Below are 19,497 nucleotides of genomic sequence, written 5' to 3' on the forward strand. Positions count from 1 at the left end.
TGAATTCACTGGGTTGATAATTTGCTATCGTTAAAGAACTTTGTTGGCATATCGGTTGTGAAGACACTCTGTGCAGTTTTCACGGATCACCATTGCCCTTGGACATTTTCAGCTGGTTTGGAAATTGGACTAATTTTAACATCACCTTCCCCTTTTTAAATATATTTTCTTTTTTCACTTTTTTATTTGTTTTGTTGTCTGTCTTATATGTCTTGGTGTCACGGGTACGCTGGCGACTACGCCGCTCCGTCCAGCATTTTTTGTATTTGTTATTTTTTAAATGTATTTGTCATGTCTTGATGTCATGGGCACGCTGGCGACTACGCCGCTCCAGCCGGCATCGTTTGTCTTGTTATGTGTCTTGTTTTTTGGAGCGCTTTGGGTTGCACTATGTGCATGTTAAATGCGCTTTAAAAATAAAACTGACTTGACTTGATAACATATGGAGTTGATACAGACATAACACTCACAGGGGTGTTGAGTTGATATAGACCAAACATTCTAGAGCTGAGCTCTGTTCTAGAATCTTTGATATAGACCCTTTCAAGAGAGTTCCATTATCAGCATCATAGTTGTTCCCACAAGGCTTCCGTTTTAACATTCCGTATGTTATCTTAATGCAGAGGAAGTAGATTGAGAACCAAATAGAACGTTCAAGCATTGTTTTTGTTTTCATTGTTGAAAGGGTCTATACAGACATGACACTCACACGGGTGTTGAGTTGATACAGACATGACACACACACGGTTGTTGAGTTGATACAGACATGACACACACACTGGTGTTGAGTTGATAGCGGCAGGTCCAGTCTTTATTGAGACAGAGGTGAGTAGTACAGGCAGGCCAGGCCAATCCCCTTCCTGTCCTTATGATCACATGATCATCACACTCCCACACTACATTTCCCAGAGTTCCTCTCTGCCATTCCAACTGCAGATTCCCAGTGTTCCTTCATCCGGGGGTCCGCTGCAGTTCTCCGGGTTCCTCAGTGGAGAACGGCCAGACGGCTCCACCAAGGCTCACACACACACACACTAAGCTCCCATCCACACACACTCACAGCACACGCTTACACACACACTAAGCTTCCATCCACACACACACACACACACACACACACACACACACACACACACACACACACACACACACACACACACACACACACACACACACACACATTCTTTCTCTTACACACTCACACCAATCAGCCTGTCCAGCTTGAGCCTGATAGGTCTTCTAGTGCGTTATGATACCAGCAGCGATAATCTACATTATGGGATGTATATGGGCAGGGACACACAGGTACTCTTAACAGTAATGATGAGTGTGAGTGTGAGTGTGAGTGTGTATGTGAGTGTGTGTGAGTGTGAGTGTGGTTTTGTTTTTTTGGAGGCGTGGAGGCTTTCAAAGCTATTGTACATACCATGGGATCCTGCTTGGATAAAATGCTATAAAAATAGTCTTTAAGATTGCCCACGGCTACCCCTCACAGGAGCAATAACTTAAACCATTCTCTCAATTCTTTACATTAAATCTGATCAAAGTTATGTCAAATACTTTACATTAAATCTGATCAAAGGTATCTTCTTGAAAAGGTTATCTATCAGCAATCAATTCACAGATATATAGATGTGGTCGTCAGCCCAAGATTCAGTCACACACTACATCTCACTATCAGGGCTGTCTGCAGTCACTCTCCTGTGTGTGTGTGTGTGTGTGTGTGTGTACTTGTGATGTGGTGCAGAGTGACAGCGCCCCTCAGTGGCAGCTGCAGGCATGACAGCATAACTCCGCTCAGACTCTTTAAGAGGGGAAGGGGGGAGGGGCAGGCATGAGGTTTAACGCTTCCTTTGAACTTTGTGTGCGCTTCGTTTATTTCATCACTCCCCATCCACATCCACTACATGGAAGAGAGAGAGAGAAGAGAGAGAGAGAGAGAGAGGAGGAGAGGAGAGGAGAGAGAGAGAGAGAGGGAGGGAGAGAAGAGGGAGAGGAGAGAGAGGGAGAGAGAGGGAGAGGGAGAGAGTGAGAGAGAGAGAGAGAGAGAGAGAGAGGAGAGGAGGAGAGGGAGGGAGAGGGAGAGGGAGAGGGAGAGAGAGAGAGGAGAGAGAGAGGAGAGAGAGAGAGAGAGAAAGAGGAGAGAGAGAGGGAGAGAGAGAGAGAGAAGAGAGAATGTACAGAGTAAATGAGAGAAGAGTAAAAGAGAGAGAAGAGAATGTACAGAGTAAAAGAGGGAGAGAACAGAGAGCTCAGAGGGAGAGAGTTGAGACGAGCTCAGGCTCCGCAGGGCGGAAGCTAATATCTCCTAGCTGGTTGCCACGGGCGCTTATCCTGCTGGCTTGGTGATGCATGCCAGAAGAACTCAGACCGGACCAGCTGATGGCGGTGGACGGCATCTGGTAGATGACCCGCGCCTGGACGCCCTTGAAGTAGGCCGACGGCCCTCCCAGCCGGTAGACGGTGCGGAAGGCCTGCGCCAGGCCAGAGATGTGTGTGTGTGTGTGCGTGTGCGTGTGTGTGTGAGCGGCGCCCAGCACCACGGCCTCCTGCGTGTTGAGCAGGGTCTTGCAGACGTCGAGCGGCGTGGTTGCGGCGGCCGCGAGCGCCCCGGCGAGGGCGCCACTGAGCATGTGCGAGCCCGGGTGGTAGAGTCTGTGGGGGTTGAGGCGCTCCTGCAGCCACTCGTACGCCACAAAGTGCAGCGCCTGGAACGGCACGTTCATGGTCAGCTGCGTCGGGTAGCTGCGGTAGAAGGCGCTGGCGCCCTCACGATGCCACACCGCGCGCACACACTCGCTCACGCCCCGGTACGGGGAGTTGTACATCTGCATGCGCTGCTTCACCACTGAGCAACCACACACACGCACACACACACACACACACACGCACACAGGCAGGCAGGCAGGCAGGCAGGCACACACACGCCACACACACACACACACACACACACACACACACACACACACACACACACACACACACACACACACACGTGTCAACGGTTCATTGATGAGCAGAGAGGGTGTGTGTGTTCAGGTCCAAGGCAGGATGGCATGATGTCCGCACCGGAAGAAAAGAGAGACACACACATTAGTACCACCAACCGGTCATTGTAATAACACACACACATACACACAGACTCATTGTAATCACACACACACATACACACAGACTCATTGTAATCACACACACACAGACTCATTATAATCATACACACACAGTCACATTCTAATAGACACACATACAACATCAAAGGCACAAGGCAGTGGCCTAGACACACACAAGACAAACTCAAGGTCTCCAAACCTCTCCAAGGAACACAAGCCATCCTTTAACACACACACACACACCAGGAATTAATGTAGTGCAGGTGTGTGCAGCTGGTGAATCCCATGACCACCTGTTTCCCCCCCACCACGCACACACACACACACACGTGTGTGCTCACAAAAACACACACACAAACACGCACACACCTGCCAACAGGTGGCAGCACTAAGTCACAAAATACACTGCTACAAAAGCTTGGTGTGTGTGTGTTTGTGTGTGTGTGTGTGTTAAAGGGAAATCCATCACTGTGTAAAGCTTGACAGGAGAATGAATTTGCAAGGCCGAGAGTCAGACATGCATCTACTTTTAGAACACTGATAGAGTGTGTGTACTTGAATGTGAGTTATATGTGTGTGTGTGTGTGTGTGTGGGTTTACCTTCAGCCGGGTTCATGACCGCATCGTGAAGCAATGTGGCTACACATCCTGCTGCTCCTGGAAAACACACACACATGCACAAGGTCAACCAAGAAGCGCACGCACACACACACACAACTCACATTGGTCAAGGTCACAAGGTCAACCAAGAAACGAACACAAACACACACACACACAGTACTGTATAAGGTCAACTAGGGGAAGTACACTAGAGCACCAAAGGGACAGTATGTTGGAAGGCCTAGCGCTGGTTGGATCCTCATTTAAATGGCGGCAAAGTCTTAACAGAGCAGCTTAAGCTAATTTAATAACGAGGTCAAAACTAGTTGCTAATCTGACACCAGGAGCTCAGATCTCCCACACTGGAACTCCAGACTGCTCCACGTACACACACACACACACACATTCTCCAGACTGCTCCACGTACACACACACACACACACACACACACACACACACACACACACACACTCTCCAGACTGCTCCACACACACACACACACACTCTCCAGACTGCTCCACACACACACACACACTCTCCAGACTGCCCCACGTACACACACACACACACACACACTCTCCAGACTGCTCCACGTACACACACACACACACACTCTCCAGACTGCTCCACGTACACTCACACACACACACACACACACACTGACTCCCCGCATTACACACACACACACTCTCAGACTGCTCCCGTACACACACTCTCCCAGACTGCTCCGCGTACACCGCTGCTACACACACACACACACACACTCTCCAGACTGCTCCGCGTTACCGCACTCTCCAGACTGCTCCGCCTTTTTACGTGCACACACACACACACTCTCCAGACTGCTCTCACGTACACACACACACACACACACACACACACTCCAGACTGCTCCACGTACACACACACACACACTCTCCAGACTGCTCCACGTACACACACTCTCCAGACTGCTCCACGTACACACACTCTCCAGACTGCTCCACGTACACACGTACACACACACACACACTCTCCAGACTGCTCCACGTACACACACACTCTCCAGACTGCTCCACGTACACTCACACACACACACACACACACACTCTCCAGACTGCTCCACGTACACACACACACACACTCTCCAGACTGCTCCACGTACACACACACACACACACTCCAGACTGCTCCACGTACACACACACACACACACACTCTCCAGACTGCTCCACGTACACTCACACACTCACACACACACACTCTCCAGACTGCTCCCGTACGTACATACACACACATGCACACACACACACACACACACACACACGACATGGTCATATGAGTGTGTAGGCTACGCACGCACACACACACACACCACGGCATCTATTCAGAACACGAGGCAGCGGCGGCTCCCCTGACGACCACAGGTGTATTGTGGGAGGTGAGCCGCTGTGGTGATTCTAACCGCCTGGATTCCGTCACATCTAGACTAACGTCCACAGCGGCCAACGCATCTGGTTAGAAAGATGATTGGCTGATTTGTTTTTCAGTCTCCAGCGGTGGCAGCAAGGATTTCTGGTGTGGCGGAATGCACCAAAAAAAACATTAAGGCTGAAACACTGGTGTGCGTGTGTGAGATTACACAGCGTTTTGGATAACCACAATGCATGAACACTACCCATGCAAAGCACAGCCCAGGGGAATAAGCGTTTGATAAGACCTACTGAGTATGCAAATCCTGTTACCGGCACAGCCCTAAATCACACACACACACACACACACAGCTGGCTTTGGTAGGGGGATTATGTGTACGCTGAATCAGACCAAAGGAATGGCAATGCTGAAAAGATCCTTTTGTTCTCTAAATTAACAGGAGCATGCACGCACACACCCACACACTCACACAGTCCTTAGCCTTAGACCAAGGTTATGGCTAAAATGAAGGTCAGGTGGCCACCATCTGCTTTTAACATCACACACTCTTCCTTTACCAGCACGCACACACACACACACACACGCAGACAGGCACGCATACGGACACACACACACACACACACACACACATACACACACACAGGCGCACAAACACACAGGCACACACACACAGGGTGTAGCAGGAGATGGGGTTGTTTGTGACCCAGGAGGACACAGCGAGGCCATGGAGAAGGAAGTGGAGGCGCTGAGTCACGGCTGGTCTGAGCATGCTCAGTGCAGGGCTGAAGAGCTCCCTCTGCTGCTGAGTCTGGGGTACTGCAGCAGTGAGGCCCAAACGGATGTCATTATCTAATTTAGATTGCACAACCAGATTACGCCGGCCAATCAGAGCAGCACAGATCTGTGATTAAGACTCAACACAGCTCACCTTTCTGAAGCACCTCAGACCTTTATTAACACTACAGGAAGTTGAGGCCTTGCATTAACACTACAGGAAGTGGAGGCCTTTAACACTACAGGAACTGAAGGCCTTTAACACTACAGGAACTGAAGGCCTTTAACACTACAGGAAGTGGAGGCCTTGCATTAACACTACACGAAGTGGAGGCCTTGCATTAACACTCCAGGAAGTGGAGGCCTTGCATTAACACTCCAGGAAGTGGAGGCCTTGCACTACCTATACACATCGCAGCATGGTGATGGTTTCTGATAGTATACATGTGTGTCTCAGCATGGTGATGTTTCTGATGGTATACGTGTGTGTGTATATGTGTGTATGTGTGTATGTGTGTGTGTGTGTGTCTCAGCATTGTGATGGTTCCTGATGGTATACGTGTGTGTGTGTGTGTGTGTGTGTGTGTGTGTGTGTGTGTGTCTCAGCATTGTGATGGTTCCTGATGGTATACGTGTGTGTGTGTGTGTGTGTGTGCGTGTCTCAGCATGGTGACGGTTCCTTATGGTATACGTGTGTGTGTGTGTGTCTCAGCATGGTGATGGTTCCTGATGGTATATGTGTGTGTGTGTGTGTGTGTGTGTGTGTGTGTGTGTGTGTCTCAGCATTGTGATGGTTCCTGATGGTATACGTGTGTGTGTGTGTGTGTGTGTGTGTGTGTCTCAGCATGGTGACGGTTCCTTATGGTATACGTGTGTGTGTGTGTGTCTCAGCATGGTGATGGTTCCTGATGGTATATGTGTGTGAGTTAACAAAGTTACCAGCGAGAGTCGCAACAAATGAAATTAAGAGGAAAGAATAGAAAAGATTTATTTTCAACCAAAGGATATCTACTAAGACCTGAACAAAATCTTTCCACTTTAGGAAATTACACAAACTCAGCCAGCTGCTAGCTAAAATGCACCATTGAAATCAATATGGGGTCATTCCACGTCAATTCAACTAGGGCCCACGCACTTAGGGCTCAAAAAATTCTGAAAAAATTACCAGATGTACCTATGTTATCCAGGAGACACACTGTAAAATTACTTTTATGTAAGATCAATACTTACCAAGATACAGCCAGTTTTACAGGGAGAGGGGGGTCTCGATTTTGTTCGGCCTCTTTTTTTTGTCAAAGTTCACAAGCCCACAGCGCAAGAACTAAACCATGTAGGAGGCTCAAATTTTGCATGCTGGTACAAAAATAGGAATAGTATGTAGCAAAATAGTCACGTTTATTTTGGATGATTCTGTATCTTGGTAAGTATTGATCTTACATAAAAGTAATTTTACAGAGTGTCTCCTGGGCAACATAGGTACACCTGGTAATATTTTCAGAATTTTTTGAGACCTAAGTGCGTGGGGCCTGGTTGATGTGGAATGACCCCATTATATTTAGATGGGAGATCCAGGGCCACTGAAAACATATCAAGGTGGCCCTGGCCCACCGTCTCACAAAGTTTAGAGCGTCACCCTCAGCCAATGACAATGCGCTTTTTTAGTCACGTGTTTCACTCGAGTGCGTTTGTTCGGACAGCCTTCGAGGCTGCAGCAACGTCAATCTAGTGTGACAGCAAATAAACAAAATGGATGTTGATGAAAACCCATGGGGTGTTGGGGGTAACGAGTTACAAAGTAATGTGTTACTATAATTTAGTTATTTTATTGAGTAACATAGTAAAGTAACACATTCAAATACTGAATGTTTGTTTGTTTAATTTAAGGCCATTTCTGCAACTAAGGCTATTTAATGGCCAGAGCATTGCGTGTTATAGAAACTTAAATATGTTTTTTAAAATCTATGCTAGTAAGATATTCTAAAACCTTCAAAGGTGGGACCTTACTAAAAACATCTAAAAATTGACAACTAACATCCATTCTTGCGTTACTCACAATATTTATAACATATTGCCTTATTGTTTCCATAGCAGCAGGCAGTGATTGCTTATTTAAAATATAGATTAGCCTAGATACATTATTTCATTGTAGAGATGTGCGTAGGGTAGAGCACGCATTCTCTCCCTGCACCACTCTCCCTCAAACAGGTTGGCTTCAGCCCGCACCGCTTGTGCAAGGACCGTTCATGCAGACTACAACTAGCGCGGTGTAGCCTACACAACTTTGTTCAAAATTGATGCATTCAAGTTAACTTTGTAAAGTTAGTATAGCCTACTTATCACAACGTTGTCAATCGCAAACGCTAATTTATTCACGTCTCTACCGAGCTATCTGTAGCTTAATTTGCGGAGGAAAGAGAAAGCACCCGTTTGATAAATGAGCCAGTAATGGAGAAATAATTTTTAAGAAATACTCTGTAGCCTACTGCAAAAAACATTGGGTACTAGTGACAAGAATCAGCCAACCACTCTCAAACCGAACTGAATGGTCAGTTGAATGTTAATTCTCTAAAAGGCAAGCAGTTCAAGAGTGTGCTAAGAAATCATTCTGTTTTTGATACTGTATGCTACTTAAATTGGCAATTGACAAAGTCCATTTCTCTAGAGACTGAAGCTGTAGCATGTTGATTGACATGTTTTAGTTATGTAAAGACATGTTCAAGGAGTTCAGATAGAGCCTGTATTAGGGCCATATTTAGTTCAATGTGTTATATATCACTATTTTTTGGTAGCCTTCTGTTCTTAAATGGACAGTATTTTCTTTATTCATTGAAGCCTCTATGTTTACAGGCTTGTGGTGATACACAATGGTGCCAAAAAATTTGGTGCCAAAAAATTCTGTCTGGTACTGCCAATTTGTTTTGTCATGGTTTGTGTGTGCAATAAACGTTACACTTTGTGAGAAAAAAAAAAAAAAGTGGCAGAGAATCGTAATATCAATTTGTGATTGTGATTCCTATTTTTCCCCGAATCGTGCAGGCCTAATGTGAAGTGATTACAAAAGTCTGGTATGGACTGACCATGTGATGCACTGACCTGCATGATAAGACATTATAAGACAGTATTTTCCCGACTCATGCGATACTCTATTGCACTGGTGTAGCATTTTATTTTATTGATGTAGGCTTTGCCATGTTTGGTGCAGAGTTACAGTGTTAACAATTGTGCTGACAATTTTAAAGTTTTTGTTTTATTGCTGTTTAAATCTATAGGCAATTATATGGCTTTTTAAAACAAATGTCTGAAAGATTTTCTGTAGGTCCGGTATTCTGGGATTTAACGGACATTTTGTGTGTTGAGCGTGTGAGACAGTGTCTGTGTGTCTGTGTACCATTGGCGAGGTGGCTGTTGGCTCCAGGGTGGATGACATCACTCAGACTTTTCTTGAGTTTCTCGTAGCAGGCAAAGTAGAGGGCATGCGCAGGCCCCGCCCCTATCGCCGTGGCGTTGAGGCCTCGCATCGGCCGCCACACCCCCTCCGTCCGCACGATCCGCCCCAGCGCCTCCAGAACGTTCCGATAGCGTGCTGCCGGCTCAGGCTGCAGACTCTGCATGCGCGTCTGAGGAACACACACACACACACACACAGGGCAGGGTAAGTACAGTCAGATACAGCACAGGGTTATAATCCAACTTGCTAAGCTTCTTTTCCCTTTACCAGAACACACACACACACACACACTTTTGTTACTTCTAAGAAAGCTCACTGGAAGTTGAGGACAATGAACACTTGGAAATTTGTCTAGAGATGCGGGTTCCTTAGCCCAGAGATGCGGGTTCCTTAGCCCAGAGATACGGGTTCCTTAGCCCAGAGATACAAGGTCCTTAACCCAGATGCATGGGTTGGCCTAGATACACAGGTTCCTTAGCGCAGAGATGCGGGTTCCTTAGTGAGTCACCCGGAGATACAGGGCCCTTAGACCAGAGATGTCGGTTCCTTAGCTCAGAGATACGGGTTCCTTAGTCCAGAGATATGGGTTCCTTAGTCCAGTAATACGAGGCCCCATATACTAGAGCTGCAATTAATTTTGTATCGAAAACACAATTTGAACGAATGACATTAGCTAATCACAAAGGCTGCAATTAATCGTGCAGCTCACAACTCTGTCCCAGTGATTAATCTGGTCACATCTATGATTTTTATATTCAAGTCATCCTCCTTGTGTGACAGACAGTGAAGCTCGACTAACAGGAGTGCTGTTCTCACGCACTAGACATGATCACCAGTCAGAAGTGCTTTTCTTGTCATGCACTAGGCATGATCACCAATCAGAAGTGCTGTTCTTGTCATGCACTAGACATGATCACCAATCAGAAGTGCTGTTCTTGTCATGCACTAGGCATGATCACCAATCAGAAGTGCTGTTCTTCTCACACACACACACACACATAGTGTCTCAGATGAACCCTGTGAACCACATAAACACTAGGGGAAAAAACGTGAGGTAGGAAAAAACGTGACTGTCTCATCAATGCTACTTGAACAGAAGTAGCCGCATAAAATCCCAAGTAGGCTACTCTCGCTGCACAAAATAAATATTATGCGTGCGTGTGACAACGTTGTGACCAACTAGTGATCACGTGACACTTGCTCTGCTTCAGCCAGGGGCTTCTCACCTCCTGGGAATGTATGAGTCTTCAATGCGAGATTTCGAGTGTTTTTCCCCATAAGTAATTTAAATAGTCGATAATGTCAATTTGCACATCGTTAAAGCAACAATCACGATATTATCGCAGACGATATATATTGCCCACCCCTAATAAACACATGTTCATGCACGTTAGTGTGGTCACGATACCAAAATTATGACTTCGATACAATACCTTCCATAAATATCACGATGCTCGATACTGAAACGATACTACGGCGAAATCCTAAAATATCTGGAAAAGAAGGGACTTATACCTCCTCCAAGTGTATTGAGTCATTTGTGTTGAATTCGGTGCACTTTTGTAGTGTGCAGGTCAATTCTGGGTTCTAAACTTCCTACATAATTATTATTTTTATAGTCAGTAAAATAGTAGGCCTACTTTGTGTGATTAAGTCCTTTATTTTTTGTTATAGTTCATTTACATTGTGTTGTGTTTTGCCAATAAAGTAGCTTTAAATAGCCAAACTAGGCTAGATCAAGGTCAGTGTTGAAATTATTGCATGCAAATCACTGAATGCTATGCAGAGGGGCCTAATCTTTAGGCCATCTGATGTACAGTATAGGCTTCCCTAGGCCTTCCCGTGTTCATGGGATTTCTTTGACAGTTGCAAAGGGAAAAATGTGAGGATAGTCTTCTTTGCCCCCAGTGTCCAAGTACGACGTTCCAACCACTCAGCTCTTCGTCAGATCGGCCTACACCATTACCTGTTGCAATATGTCTGTGTGCATTCCTACATTAGCCTACGTCTATTTCTTTGATAACATGATTTGCTACAACAACAATGCTGTTGCTACAACAACAATAAGCCGCTATTATTATTAGGACTCAACACGCTTTGGTGGTATTATATGCTGTGGGCTTTAATTAGCGCATTTCGGGTAGCCTATCCTACATCTGGTCAATACTTATTGAACAAATTTCAGTCTACATGCCATGACAAATATTACCAGTAGTACTGACCGAACATGAAATTTGTTTACAAGTTATGGTAATGTTATTCTGGCATGAACATTGCGCTTTCATCACGTTAGCACCCTATGAGTACAGCTCGTTCGTCGCCTCACAAAATGATTACAGCTCGTTATGTCTCCCCGTCAAAATTCATTGATGAAGGAAGGTTAAGCTTTATCCCAGAGAACCTTACTCGTTTCATAGGCTAGACTAAAACAGAAGAGAAGAACTTGGCACTAACCATGTAGTCGTGTTTTCTATAGCATATTTGTTTACCTGCCGTTCTTTGAACAAAAATGTTGGGATATGCGAGGTGTTTAGCCAAGTTCCATGCGTAGCCTACTGCTTTTAAATGACTTTGAAACATATTTTTCAAACGGGCCTCTGTGTACCTGATGGCTTGCCTTCACTCTTAGCGATGTATCGAAATAGTTGCAGATTTCACTTCACCTTTTGTTTTATCCACAAGGCCGAGGGCGGATTACCGCAAAGAACTACTGTATGTTGGCGTTGGCTGCGACTCACTCACTCAGAGCTGCCTGCTTGACCGCCCACTTGCCTAGATGCATGCAAGGAGCAATGAGAGCAGCAGTTCCACGAGACACAGAACGTTAATTTTAATAAAGTATCGATTCTAAAAGCGTCGGAAATCGTGTCGTTTTTTCGAAGGCATCGTGATACCTTTTACACGTACGTGCGCACACACACACACACACACACACACACACACACACACACACACACACACACACACACTCCCTCTCTCTGATGAACCCTGTGAATGGCATCTCACACACACACACACACACACACACACACACACAAACCCTGTGAATGGCATGTGTGTGTTGTTGCCAGCGGGTGTTAATGTTTTTGGGCCATTCCTGTGTTTACCTTCAGCACACACACACACGGGACATGGCCAGAGCAGTACAGTACACAGACATATGCATACACACGTGCACAAGTGCACACACGCGTACACACACGGGACATGGCCAGAGCAGTACAGTACACAGACATATGCATACACGCACACACACACACACACACGGGGACATGGCCAGAGCAGTACAGTACACAGACATATCCATACACACGTGCACAAGTGCGCACACACACACACACACACACACACACACACACACTAGGGCTGTCACTTTTGTGAAAAAATCCTGTTCAATTTTTGAGACATAAGTGTTCATTGAATCGATTGTAAAAACGATGTTTCATGTTTCCATTTTCAACGCCAAATATAGGCCAATCCACAAACAACTAACAGGCATTAGGACGAACGTAAAGAGGGCGCTTGTAGACGCACAAGCCAGCAATATTTCTGATGATTTATTGGCGTGAAGTTTTGTGCACAATGACAAACAGGAGTGCAAAATTCTCGAAAAACAATAAGCCGAGTGGACTGCCATTACATCAGTGACAAACATTACTGCAGGCTTCAACGTAGCTGTGTCTGTGTTTACGATTAGAAATGTCAAACAAATTTCGCCCCACGTTAGAACTTCGATTGCACAGTTTGCATAGCCTACCGCTTTGTTCTTCTCCATAGTTTGATATACCAAAAATCCGAAGTACTTCCACATCGAACTCCTCAAGTTATTAGGGCCTATCACTCGTCTCTCTCATGTCGCACAGGTTGATCGCATTGTCCTCCATTTTTTAGCAAAACACGAGCAGCACAGCAGCTGATTGAAACAGCTGTTTTTGGTGGGAATTTTCTTTTAGCTTTTAGCTTTCGCAATGCTTACTGCACTTCGGAATTATTTTATATTCTTATATTCTTGTTTGTGAATTTTGCTACATCTATCCTTTTTATTTGTTTAATTCGTTTAAAATTAATAGTGTACATATTTGGTTAAAATTGATTCCCTATTTTAGTTTTCGAAACTTGTGTTGTTTGGTCCAATCGATTGTGCAATCGATTTTCGAAAGTAAAGTGACAGCCCTAACACACACACGCACACACACACGGGACATGGCCAGAGCAGTATAATACACAGACAGATGCATACACACGTGCGTGTGCGCACACGCACACACACACACACACACACACACACACACACACGCACGGGACATGGCCAGAGCAGTATAGTACAGACATATGCATGGCACATGCACACACACACACGGCACGCACACACACAAGCATGCGCACGCATGGGACATGGCCAGAGCAGTATAGTACACAGACATATGCATACACACGTACGTGCGTGCACGTGCACACACACGGGACATGGCCAGTGCAGTATAGTACACGGACATATGCATGGCACATGCGCACGCACACACACACACACACTAGAGTGTGGCTACCCGACCCGAGCCCGACGGGACCCGACAGGTCGGGTCGGGTTCGGACAAATATTTAGAAATTATAGTCGGGTTCGGTTCGGACACATGGGGGCGATATGCATTGGAATCTTTACATTTAAAAGTCCTTATTATGTTGGGTATCCAACAGGTCTGCTTCACATGATGCAAACGTTTATTTTTTGAGAATAAAGTAAAATGTAAAAAATACCTAATAGCTTTCTTCCTGTGTGCAAGATTTGTTTATCGTGACAACGCATTTCAGGCATATGCCGCCTGAAATGCACACGCGTTGTCACGACTACATAAACAAATGTTTATGCACATTTCGCACATAAGCACAGTCTTGGGTGCATGACGTTAAAAAAAAGTTGTTAGCCTATCAGGAGATTTTAAGATTATTTGCGTTGCATACTGTGGTAAAGACGTAGGCTATAAGGTCGTCTCGTTCAACTGGATGATGATTTCCTCGAGTTGCCCCAATTAACGTCGATGCTGCATATGGATCGGACCGGGCCATCGACCCTGTCAATTTAGAACCGACCCAAATATTTATTTTTTCACCCTTTTAGTCCGACTGACTTGCCGGTTGTAAACTTGCGTTAATACCGACCGATTGTTTTTTTTACTCTAAACAACCAATACAAATGCAATAAAATAATATTTATTTTAGTAGGCCCAAGTATAGTGAATATAAATTGCCTACATGCAAACGTGGCTCACTTAAAAAAAAAAACCTGGCGTCATCTCTACACCATTGGTTTTACGCATGTCACACTATGGCCTACGCTTCGTTTCATTCACACAAACTGATAACGCTTTTACTTGGCACAAAGTTCTGGAAGAACTGTGGCCAGATCTTTTCTCAACTGAGGCATCATATGCGTCGGGCTCGGGTCGGGTTCGGACATAAAAATGAAAATGCCTGTCGGGTTCGGACAGAAATTTGCAGCCCGATCCGCACTCTAACACACACACACAAGCACGCGCACGCATGGGACATGGGCAGTGCAGTATAGCACACAGACATATACATGCGCGCGCACGCACACACACACACACACACACACACACACACACACACACACACACAGATGAACCCTGTGAATGGCATGTGTGTGTTGTGCCAGGGCACTCTTGAGGGGATTATGCCTGCTGAGGCACTTATGCCGCATGTGTAAGTTTTTATGGGCCATTCCTGTGTTTGAGATTTTATCTCTTTTACCCATCAAGTGAGTCACTCCTTACAGACGGTTCTGTGTGTTTGTGTAAAACTGTTAATCCAGCAGCTTTCATTTGCACCAACCAGTTTTCTATCCCTAACTTGCACGTCCAGTCAATCCTATTCCGTCACTGTGTGAGGAGTGGTCAACCCTATTTTGAGCAGGCACGTCTGCTTGCTGCCGAGGTGTGTGAGTGTGTGTGTGTGTGTGTGTGTGTGTGTGTGTGTGTGTGTGTGTGTGAGAGTGTGTGGAGGGGGGTGGCGGGGTGGGGGGGATTGTTAACTGTGATTGTGTAATTGCCTTGGTTCATATTGCAATTTCTCGCTATTGTAATTAGCTGGATAACGTAGATCACACCACCAATTGCTTCTTCCAAAATAAAGCACATTTCAGTAATACAAAAAATAATCTGCACACACCAAAGTGAATTGGTTTAGCCAAATCTGCACACCAAAGTGAATATGAACCAATATGAACCAATCAAAAAAGAAGCTACAAAATAATCGTGGACGATAACTCTTGCCACATTAATGAATTCTATATTCATGTCCTTCTCCTTGGCTGTGCCACTTCTGATTGGTGAGGGCGCACAGTGTGCATGAAGCACAGCCAATCAGGAGCGCTGTGGCTCCCACGCACCAGGCATGCTCACCAATCACAAGTAACTGAACGGCAGCTTCAGCCAATCAGGCGAGCTGTGCTTCCCACGCACCAGGCATGCGCACCAATCACAAGTAACTGAACGGCAGCTTCAGCCAATCAGGCGAGCTGTGCTTCCCACGCACCAGGCACGCTCACCAATCACAAGTAACTAAACAGCAGCTTATTGAACTGAATCAATTCATTGACATTCAAAAATCATATTGCAGATCGCAATATCTGTCAGAAACATCGCAATGAGATATTCTCCTCAAATCATGCAGTCTTACCTGATATTGTGTTTGCAACAAAACAATTGCAAGTTCACATTATTGATTAGATTAAATGTTCTGTGCTCAATAAAGTGTGACGACAACAAATGTGTATGTGTGTGTGTGTGTAGTGGGCAGGGGGGAGTCGCCCAAGGCGTCATCAGAGCTAGGACCACCAATGACAGGGGTAGTGTGTGAAAGTCTTCTCTGAAGCCTCAGCATCAGGCTAGAGCGGTCAGATAGTGGGAGAGCGCGCACACACACACACACACACACACACACTTTCTCCAAATGACTTGTGTGTGTGACATGAATGGGGAGTCTGTCAAAGGGAACCTGCTCTTCTCCCTGCCTGGTACAGCTGACGGACCCTCCACACACACACACACACCTGTCTCTACTCTACTCTCAAAACACTGGCACGCCCTCAGACAGAAGCAAACACAGACGTACCCCTGACACATGTGCACTTGTCAGCCTGTCTACTGAAAATCCTTGAACAACCAGAGGGTTAAGCATGAAAACACTCCGAGACAAGACACTACATACACACACACACACAGACACACACGTGCCATGCTTGATGTGGGCCTACACTAGATGGGTTTGGTAGTAATCCTCTGTTGTGTTTTCAGTAAATAGTTCTAACTGCTTATTAGCCAAGAGAGGGCTGCTGCAGGATCCGTTCCCCGAGCAGAAGAGACGCGCTCCCGCTGGGCGAACAGGCAGCACAGCTGCAGCGACGCACTCCCGGAGACGGACAAGTCAACAGCTCCCCGCGGATGTAGGTAATGTAATGTCACACGGCCTTCTGCGCCTGCGCGGCCTCCCGCTGGATGTCAACACGAGCGTTGTTCATCATGTGACCAACTCTTCCCAGCAGGAAAAAGACCAACACGTGTTCATTTAAGCAATCTTGCTTGGTGGCTAATATGGTACGATTTGGCCATCCAGAACAGGCGAACAGTGGATGAACTGCAAACTAGCGACCGCATACATAATGCACTAAGAGACTGCTGGAAAGCGCTGGATTTGACGTTAACGTTAGTCATTTCCACAAACCTCTGCATTTGACATGCATTCATTTCTAAGAAAACGAGACCTAAGATGAGCCGAATCCACATTTTCATTCGATAGGTTATAGACGTCACTGGGTTATATGATTCCTCGCGCTCGGAGGTTTGGGCACGTGACTAAAATCCGCCCATGAAACGGGTAGTTCCGACGCAAAAGGCTGCCGGGGCCCCCCAAAGCAGAAAGGTTGCGAGGTTCCTCAACGGGATGCCGAACCTGAATGGCTGGCGGAAGTACCCCACTAACATCCCATGCCCACGAACATGACCTAGTGTGGCCTCCTTCCGTCGGGGGTTGACCAGCTAGAAGAGTCCGACTGGATTAGTTGGTTAGCCATCCAGCTAAGAGTGTATAAATAACGAATTAGTATGAACTAAGGTCAAATAACGGTCTACGACATCCTTGTATGTTCACTCATCAACACATGGTCTAGCTGTCATATTCTCACCATTCACAAGTATCTCACTGCTAGAAAGCCAACTTCCCAAGTTTACCAAACTTGCTTGCACCATTACCATTGCCCTGGCCAACTAGTGTTGGCTAACCTTACTTTCCTAAGGTTAAAGTTCAGTATGTTATGAGGTGATATAATTCAAGGTAGCAGGGATGGGTAAGAACTCCGCGCCTAAATTATCTAACAGTATGTAGGCCTGACAGTACGCAATAACCTTGTGTCTCGCTGGTTATCAAACGCGACAGTCGACATTAAATAACACTGCAGCTAGCAATTATCTGGAGTTAGCTTAGCAGCTAGCATTAGCCAGGAGTGACTTCGACCTTGCCAAGCGACATATCAAACTAGCCGTCCGACTGCGCAAGCTAACGATAGTTCATAACTGATGTCAGTTCACTGACCCTGTACGGCAAACATGAGAAGACGAGGAAATCACTTTACACACACACACACACACACAAACACTCCAGATCTTTACGCAAAGTTACCTTCACACAGTCTATGGGAAACATCAAGCAGTGTTCCATAATTCCTGCCACAGACCCCGCTAACATGTGGGTGCTGGTGGACGCGCTCTGGGGCAACCCCTCATAGTCCGGTTCCGAAGAGTCCACGCTGTCAGTGGATCCATGGATCTGCACAGTCTGTATCTCACTTTCGCCTCCTATCCGCGGTGACAAACTTCCAACAAAGCCCTCGGAAACCCCCAGGAACCTGCTGCCGAGCCATCGGATCTCCGCCTCGGCTGAAGCTCCCGCTACACCGGGTTCCCCGCCTCCTGGCTCTGCTGTCATCCGCCGTCTTCTCACGAACCCATCTGCTTCCATTAGGCACCAGATTAACAGTCTTTCTGGCAGATAGCGAAATGGCGGGCCGAATTAGTTTGTTTTAGGTCTGATTTAGCGGTGTCATTACAACACCGGTTGTTTACGATTTAATTCCTCTCCTCTCCCGCCTCCAGTAACCGGGAGGGAACGACTTCCACGCTCCGCGCTCGAGACGGAAGGCCGCAGTGGGACACGAGACACCGCCCCCACTCCGGCTCCCTTAAGCCCATTGGCTCAAAAGTGGAGGCTAAGTCTTCATACGTTGCAGTTGTAACTCCGTGGATAGGTTATCGCACATGTCAATCAAACATCGCTTCCGGCCGATATTTTTTTCCTTCCCAGCCTTTCTTTTACTGTCTATGTTCCCAGCAGCAATCAGTCACTAACATTTCATCCTTCCTCCTAACCAAGAAGGGGAACCAGGCGTAAGTAAATAGCGGGGGAGGTGGGTGTGGTGTTTCGTAACTTCGAAACTGATGCTCACTTCATGTCTGATCTCATGCTAGGCTACCTATGCTGATTGGTTCAAGGTCTCCACTTATTTCCAGCAGCAGCAGCAGCACTCCTCATGGCCCACCAGTTTTCCTACTTCCAGGAATTAGGTTAGGCGTGGTCATTCAGGATTCATTCAGATATCTCGGGCAGCCTGTCCCCTAAACAAAATCAAAACACTGTGCACACTGTTTCTCTAGGAATACCTCTCTGGTGTATTTTGTTTTCTTTTGTCCTTGACAAAAATATAATGTACATTGTTTTGGACAAACTCATCTGCTAAAAACTTCCAATATAAACATAAACAAATGTGAGGTAATGCACAATAAGCCCATTTCAGAGTGTCTGGCCTCATTCATGTTAATGATGCCTTAATAATTGGCAGAGTAAAACATCTTCCCATATCTGTCTCTCCCGGACTGTGCTGTTCCAGAGGAAGTTGGTTTACACAGTGGTGACATCTTGTGAAATGGGATAACCGCTGACTGCACCTATAAAGCATTGGCTATGTAGCCTTCTTAAAAACTCTCCCATCTCTAATGGATAACCGCTGACTGCACCTATAAAGCATTGGCTATGTAGCCTTCTTAAAAACTCTCCCATCTCTAATGGATAACCGCTGACTGC

At 46.2% G+C, this 19,497-nt stretch overlaps 1 protein-coding gene across 1 annotated transcript; it reads right to left on the minus strand.

The window, feature by feature from the left end:
* Positions 1-2,252: 2,252 nt before the first annotated feature.
* On the minus strand, positions 2,253-18,579 carry slc25a28 (solute carrier family 25 member 28). The gene is made up of 4 exons (XM_048270266.1): positions 18,040-18,579; positions 9,286-9,514; positions 3,711-3,767; positions 2,253-2,848 (listed from the first exon to the last, which is right to left on the minus strand). Exons 1-4 carry the CDS (start codon positions 18,376-18,378, stop codon positions 2,253-2,255), a joined length of 1,221 nt encoding a protein of 406 aa, XP_048126223.1. The 5' UTR covers positions 18,379-18,579.
* Between the last annotated feature and the right edge of the window lie 918 nt (positions 18,580-19,497).

The sequence above is a fragment of the Alosa alosa genome, chromosome 18, assembly GCF_017589495.1.
Source record: "Alosa alosa isolate M-15738 ecotype Scorff River chromosome 18, AALO_Geno_1.1, whole genome shotgun sequence".
NCBI classification, from domain to species: domain Eukaryota; kingdom Metazoa; phylum Chordata; class Actinopteri; order Clupeiformes; family Clupeidae; genus Alosa; species Alosa alosa.